Source organism: Octopus bimaculoides, chromosome 3 (assembly GCF_001194135.2).
Source record: "Octopus bimaculoides isolate UCB-OBI-ISO-001 chromosome 3, ASM119413v2, whole genome shotgun sequence".
NCBI classification, from domain to species: domain Eukaryota; kingdom Metazoa; phylum Mollusca; class Cephalopoda; order Octopoda; family Octopodidae; genus Octopus; species Octopus bimaculoides.
In genome coordinates, this window is record NC_068983.1 from 100,440,074 (window position 1) to 100,448,299 (window position 8,226).

Here is an 8,226-nt window from a genome sequence, read left to right on the forward strand (position 1 = left end):
GTGTGTGTGTGTGTGTGTGTGTGTGTGTGTGTGCGCGCGCGTACTTGCATGTATTTATGTATATGAAAGTATAAAACATAAGGGACATCAATCTTAAGATCTGTTGCCGTCTTCGAAAATAACGACAATGATTTTCCTTCATCAGGTTTGGTCTCAGTCTTCTTTTACAATTTAATTCTTAAGATGTTTTATAAAAAAACACAAAACGGTCACAACTATTTCACTAAACTTGTACTTCATTTATCGACCCCGGGAGGATGACAAGTAGAATTTTCCCCCGAGAGAGAAAGGACGGTGATCCCATAATTCTACCAGTCCATCAGTTCTTCGTAGTCGTGCTGCTTTCGCGGATTCCCATAACTCCCTGTCACCATCCAATTCCATTAGTATGAGTTTGAATAGATTGCTTGAGACATCGTGAATATTTCATTAGCTGATTACACAACCAGGAATGCCACCCCCATGGATGTATTGCAGTTACTCTCTTGATAGAGCTTGGTGATCCTAACCGTTGATCTTCTAGGATTCTTTTGCTCAGCATCAATGTAAGAATATTGTTAGCTCAGTTGAACTCTTCTGCTACCTCTTCACAATCCGCCATGCTGCAATCCCGTGACTTCACCGTATCCCTGGAAGAGTGGCTGTAGAGGTGCTATGCTTTGTCAAATGGCTTGATTGCCATCCCATGAAGTATTTTCAAAGTACCCGAATACCCAAAGTCCCTCCGTAATTCTTATATGAATTTAGAAAAATTGTTAGAAATTCAAATCCGGCAACTGTATTCACATTTGGGTCAATTATTCTATTTTACATTTAGCCAGTTTAAATAGCCATTAATGCCACCATCTGTCGAATTAAACAAAGTCTGTAAGATGTTCATTTGAGTCTCTCTTCAAATGCTGCGCATCTTCTACATACGCTAATATATGTAGGAAATCATGAAATTGTGAAGATATATGTACACATTGTATGCGTGTTTACATGCGGCTGTATATGATATGTATTTTTCTATACGGAATATATCAGCCGTAATATCTTGAGACAACAAACTGGCAAAATCGTTAGCACGCCGGGTAAAATGATTAGCGGTATTTCGTCCGTCCTTACGTTCTGAGTTAAAATTCCACTGAGTTCGACTTTACCTTTCATCCTTTCGGGTCGATAAAATAAGTATCAGTTGAGCACTGGGGTCGATGTAATCCACTTACCTCTTCCCCAAAACTGCTGGTCTTGTGCCAAAATTTGGAACTAGTATCTTCTATTTCTCAAATTTGAGGATATCTCATTCGCGTACTTACAGTTGATGTTGTTATTGTTTAGATTTGTTCATCTCTAACCGAGCGCGCTTATAACTGAAACCGTAGCCATTCCATTATATTTTCAAGTTTAGTATCTAAACCACATCATTCATCCAATATATATCTTTTTTTCCTTTTCCAAGATGATAAGGTATAGATTGAGGGAGATTTCTAGCAGGCCGATCGACTACATAAATGTTGGTCCCCTAACTGATGTTATGTCATAAAGGAGATAATTATGAACGTTGTGATTGGAAATTTGTATGATCTAAATTAAGCATCTCACCAAGTGAGCCAACATCCTGATTTGTGCTAGCAGATAAGATATTTTGTTTTTTACATATCGTCCCAATTCAAGGATATCTCAGAACATTGCGCCACTGAGTGGTGCCAATCAGATAAACTACTACAATACCTTGGGGTGATTTATGATATTTATAGACACCGCTGAATTTGCTGTCGGAAAGATAGCACCAAAGAGCAAGTACCGTACAAACTTACTTTTGTCTTTGTTTCTTCGCATTCTGAGTTCAAATGCCATCAGAGTTAACTTTGCTATTTCATGCTCCGGAGCATTTATAATATAATGGGATCGATTCGATTGAATCTTACCTTTGAATTTGTGGAATTATGTCAAGGCAAGAAATTGATATCTTCATCATTAAATATTTTTAGAAAAGTTTGTTACTCCCTTGAAGTCTTATCCTTTAAATAATTTCTCTGTAATTCTTTGAACTTCCGCCGATCAATTTTATCGCAATTTCCTAACACTATCTTTCTTTTATTTCAGTTAATTCCAGAAACTTTAATGAAATCTCCAACAGAAATGGTTTCAAATATTGCTGGACAAAATATAACAATACCTATTGATCTTTTTAAAGATTTCGAAAACTTGAAGAATGCAACTAAATTAGACTCAGCCACTTTGATGAGGAAGTTGCTCACTGACTTTCATAAGTAAGTTTAACGATCTCTCTGTTCATACATTCCGCATTGTTTATACGACGTTGTATATAGTTATAGTTGACATTACTTGCTACAAACATAAATTTCCTTGTAAAACATTTTAACACATCATATACTCACGCACACACACATTTTTCAATCGATGCTCATATCGCCATTTAGTCATTTATAAGGTAGAAATAATAAGTTTGTGTAGCGTTAAAGTATATTAACAAACTTAGCAAAATAAACTTCAGACAGGAATCGAAACCGAATCATGAACTTGAGAGTTCTGATAAACACTAGAACGCCGATTAAATGTATTTCAAGACGCAGGCTTTTCTTTCTACTGTCTGAATTTAAATAGGTGTGACTTGTCGATAAAGTGACTACCGGTATTACGCTGAGTATAATTTACGATTCTGTCCATCTCTGATATACTTTGCGTAAATTCAAAATAAATATTTATTACTCCCATTCAAATGAGGCGGAGATGAAGTGATACAGAAGCGACATCTTATTTTACTCTTCACGGCTTCCAAAATTCTGTCATTCTGAGGTCAACAAATTAACTACTAACGAAACAAACAGAAGGATTAATAAAGCTTAAATATGCTAAATCAAAAATCATTATTACTTTGTATTTATGACTGGTGTATTTCAATTTCGCTTTAGAGACATTAACCTATTAACACTAATGAATTCTCTCACCATTAGAGTTGTAGCATCCAATTTACTTAAGGAAAAATGTGGTAGGAATTGTAATTACATTTGTAGATCTATTCAAGCACACACGATCAAACCTAGAATGAATCGATTATGTTACTATCGGGCTAGTTTTCTCAATTCCCAAATGTTTCATAACTGGTCGCCATTTGTTAAGTCAAACAGTAGTATATAGTTTTGAATAATATATAGAGGCTTAGTCAATTCATATAGAGAAGCCCCTACCCAACTCCCATGGTTGTATGTTAAAGCATACAGGAATCTAATTACACATTCATAGTGATGTTTCACTACAATTGTTTTGTTTATGTTAGTCGTTTAAAAGTTCATGTTTCAAATGTTTGCTTTCAAATATTCTGTTAAGTTGAAAGTGTCTTTGTTTATGATCTACAAATAAATTAATAGAGAGTTGATAATTCCTTTTAGGATATTGTACTTTATATTTTTTATACTATTTTCTAATTTTTATTTTTAAAATCTTTCAAACGTTTAATTATTTTTATAAGTTATAATTTCTCTCTTATTTTTATTGCCGTTTTCACTTCAATTACTGGTGTTATTTCAGACTGAAAGAACCAGACAGTTCCAACTTCGTTTTGCCAGAAGAAAATATAGCACAAATATCTACAAGTGACTATTCTGAGAAGGCAATAAAGGCAGCAATCGATGCTAACCGCAAACGCATTAAGAAAGAAGACGTGTCTTCTTGCTATGAGTGTTCCCCAAGTACTACCATAGCAGACTTAAATACCAGTTTAAGTACCGAATCAGATATCCCGATGGTCAATGGTAACAATAGTCCTGAATTGTGTGCCAGAAACAAAGATCTCCCACTAAATCAATTTAATATCAAAAGGAAACCTGTAACAGCGAGATTTAAGGTCGCTAAAGTCGTCTGCAAAGAGGAAGAAAATTCGTCCCTCAATGACAGCTACGGAGTAGATGTGGTACATGGATCGAAATTATTTCAGTCTAAATTAGAACATGAAAATGATAATTCAGTTTGTGAAGACAATGTCTTCTACAATAATACTATAAACACGACAGATACAAGAATCTGCCAACCATCCAATGTAGCAAATCCATATTACTATTCTAGTTGTCAGCCTGTTTCACTGAAAGCAAACCATTTAAGAAATGTTCATACAGTAACAAAGTCAGTCGATCATTCGAAGAATATTTATACACCAAACAATAAAGTAAATTGCCAAGATGACGGAAGCTACCGAGAATCAGACAGTGAAACGCCATTAGACTTAAGTATTGTAAAATTAGAACCACATTCTTCACATACATCTCTAACTTCATCACCTGTACCATCACCAGAAAATGAGCATTTGCACTATCAAAGTAGCAGTAATTGTAGGGACGATATTCATACTGTCAACGTTGAAAATGAGAAAAGTAACCGTACAGAATATTTTGGAATGCAAGCACATAGAGATAATTCTCCATCTCCAGAGCTAGCACCCACTCAACTTGATGTTAACCAAACTGTTATTAAAAGTAATAGTTCATCACCTGAGATAATGAATGTCACACCTGATAAACAGATACGTCCAGATGTAGCGTCTCAGGTATTTAATGTGAAGCAACTGCCAACACAAGTTCCAAATTGTAATGAAACTCAATTAATTTTGCCATCACAGTTGAATTCGCCTTGCCTCAATGAGGCATCGCCACAAATCGCTAGCAACTATTTTTCAATCCCAACGCAAGGACCTAGACCAGTTCCAGTTCCAACAAATGTGGTAACATTACAGAAAAATGATAACTGTATGTATGTTTATCCAATGGGTTTTCCAACTTTGACAACTATTCCGCAAGGGAGTCATCCAATAGGATTACCTATAATGTCTCAAGCCATGTTGCCTGTACCCAAAATCGATCCATCTCAACAAATAGGACCGAACAAACCCTTGGAACAAGACCAATTGAAACTAGTTGCTGAAAGTAATATCTTTCCTGGTGTTTACACTAGCATTTTGAAACTTTCTTCTCACAAAAGATCTCGTTCAAAGCCTGAAAAGTTGATCTCAGCCCCTGTGTCACAAGTAATCCCTACCACTTCGAGTGTACCAATTCAGCCTATAAATACGCAGACTGTTATGTTCTTTCCTACCATGCAGCAAATGCAAACATCATGCTTACCAACAAATTCTGTAAATAATGTTCAATCCACTCCATCTTCAACTGTAACAGTTACTACAATTGCTCAGGGTAATATCTCATCGCCGAGAGAGTGTGTAACAATGACGTCAGCAGGACAGACTAGTACCCAAACAACAGGTTCGAACCAGCAGTCGATTATTATGGTCTATCCTCATACTGGAATTTCAGCATTAGGAAAACCAGTTCGTCGAAGAGGAAGGCCACCGAAACTGCCAATGCTCACACAATTACTGATAGATAAAAAACCGAAATTAAACGTAAACCAAATTAACGAAGAAAAAAAACTTAAGGTTGAAAATCAGAGTGAGTGTTCAATAGTGCCGACACCTTTTCCAGCGATGAGCAGCAATATCAAACCAGAAATAAAAAGATCTCACGAGAAGGATTGCGTTGAAATCATACCTGATTCTCCGGCAAACGTTATTGGAGACAAAGATAACGATAAATTAAAACATTTTGAAACACCTTTGGAACCTAAAAAATCAGAATCATTATATCAAGAAATGATTTTATCTCCTAAGTCTTTAAAAAACATAAAGCCTCGCAAGTCGCATTCTGCCAATGATTTCATGAAGCCGAATGCTAATTTTATATGTACATCATTCAGAATTCGGCCGAGAGCGTTCAGAACACGGCGAAATGGTGGCACTCGAGGCCGGAAGAGCTCGAGATTGTCCCAGCCAGTGCAGTCGGAATCTATCACGTCTCCATTACAACAGCAGATAAACCAGCAGCAGCTGGAGTTTCAGCAACAGCAGTTGCAACAACAGCTACAACAACAATTACAACAACAGCAGCAGCAACAGTTGCAACAGCAACAACAAAAGAAGATGCAAGAACAACAGCAGCAACTTCAACAGCAACTTCAACAACAGCTGCAACAACAGCTACAACAGCAACAACTGCAACAGCAGCAGCAGCAGCAGCAACAGCAGCAACAACAGCAGCAGCAACAGCAGCAGTTACAAAATGTGCAACAGCTGCAGACACTGAAACAACACCAACCACTGCTGAAGCTTTCTCCAACTCAGATGCATGAACATGATGATGAAGACGATGAAGAACAAGATGCAGAAGAGGAAGAAGACGGAAACGAAGTATTAAAAGAGAGGGAAGGAAAGATTCTTGACAGTCCCTCAAAGTCCTTGCACTGTAACGATGTCAACTCAAATTCGTCTGATGACCGACAGACTGAAGATGATTTCTTGGAGTTTTCATCAGGTAAAAATCTTTTCCAAGAGCTTTATCACTGTAAAATATGCAACGACATTGTCTCTTCAGACGAAAAAGTCTCGCATCAAAGGCAACACGTTCCCGTGCGATTCTTCTGTCAGTCATGTGGGATGGAGTACCAATGCTTCTGGGTAAAGAGCCCAGTTACTGAAGACGATAACCCACCGGAACCGATGGAATGTGACCGATGTAATACCCATTTCTCCAGTCAAAAATACGATTTCAGTTGCTGCCTGCAAATACAAAATGGTAATATTCTGTGTGATCTATGTGTCGAACAGTTTCGGACTTTCACACAATTTTATGACCATCGAAATAAATTTCACCCTAACAGTCCCACAACTCCTGCTAACCATTATGTGTGTGATAGTTGCGACAAAGTTCTTTACTCTGCGAAAGCACTCCGTTATCATCGGAAGTTACATTTAGACCGTACAGTACAGTGCACTATTGGTGATTGCCCAAGGTTCTTTCAGAATAACATGGAGTTGTCACGTCATATACGCGAACAGCACGACAAAATGAAAGAGTTCTTTTGCATATATGACGGCTGCAACAAGAAATTTATGAAAAATTTTCATCTACAAGAACATGTACGCGTAAAGCACTTCAACATCCGGGCATTTCGTTGCTCGTGGCCCGGATGTACGAAAGAGTTTGCAGCAGAGCGACATCTCAAAGTGCATCTCTTAATCCACAAGGACGAAAAACCTCTAAAGTGTGACTTTTGTGAGTATAGATGTCGTCAGCGAAATGCCTTAAATTGGCACATGCGCAAACACCCTGAAGCACCTTATAAATATAGAAAATTTTCAATTAATTCATCGGACTGTTGAAATTGATAAAAAGAAATTATTTATTTATACATTTATACTTGTTGTTGTTTTTTCTTTTGGTTTTGTTTTTGAAATTTGCATTTGCTTCCATGAGTACATGCTTGTAGGGCACCGTAAAATTATGATGAGCTCCAGTGAGTCGACTCTACAGTGTAGGTTTGATTTCCAGTTGGAGTATTTGGCTATACGTGGCAATTGTCATCCGTTTTGGGTTGTCTAGAAACGGTTGACTTGAAAACGAAGGGACCCTCCAACGTTCCATGGCATCCGGATGCTAGTAAGAAGTGAAATAATAACCATAAAATGATATTGTAATAATAGAAAGAGAACGAGAACCAATTGATAATTGGTTCTAGCTGAAAACACTCATATATAAAGATATATGTACTGTGCGGACTATAGAAATATACTGAATTAGACATTATGTTTATATCTAAAATATACAAAATAAATAGATTCTGCTAATGCAGTGTGGATCTAATTGCAGAATAATTGGCAACAAAATTAGTAGCTAATTAGGAAAAGATGCTAGTTGTAATAATTAGAAGACTAATCCAGAAACCAATGTGGTAATAGATGAAATGAACAAAGAAAATCAGGCCAAGTAGCGTAAACAAAGATATAAATTAATAGATTGTCACGTGTTTCATTGGAGTCCAATTTTATAGATAGGTCAACTAAATAGAAAAAGGTTGACGGCGAAAAACACCTTTAGGATCAGATTCAGAGGTAACCTAGTGTATAGCATTTTGTTTATATTCTTTTACTTGTTTCAACCATTTGTCTGCGGACATGCTAGAGCACCGCTTCAAGGGTTTTTTAGTCGAAGAAATCGACCCCAGGAATTATTCTTTGTAAACCTAATACTTATCCTACCGGTCATTTTGACTGAACAACTAAGTTACGTGGACGTAAACACACCAACATCGGTTGTCAAGCGATGGTGGGTGAGAAACACAGACCAGAGACACGCGCATAAACGCACACACACGCATACACACACACACACACACACA

The 8,226-nt window shown here is 37.1% G+C and overlaps 1 protein-coding gene across 1 annotated transcript in view; it reads left to right on the forward strand.

The window, feature by feature from the left end:
- Nucleotides 1-7,245, forward strand: part of LOC106868642 (transcription factor SPT20 homolog) — an 81,717-nt gene extending 74,472 nt beyond the window's left edge. Inside the window, exons 2-3 of the mRNA XM_052966361.1 lie at nucleotides 2,089-2,255; nucleotides 3,535-7,245. Coding sequence (XP_052822321.1) covers nucleotides 2,089-2,255; nucleotides 3,535-7,210 — 3,843 coding nt within the window. The 3' untranslated portion in view covers nucleotides 7,211-7,245. The remainder of the gene's footprint in view (nucleotides 1-2,088; nucleotides 2,256-3,534) is intronic.
- The last annotated feature ends 981 nt before the right edge of the window (nucleotides 7,246-8,226 follow it).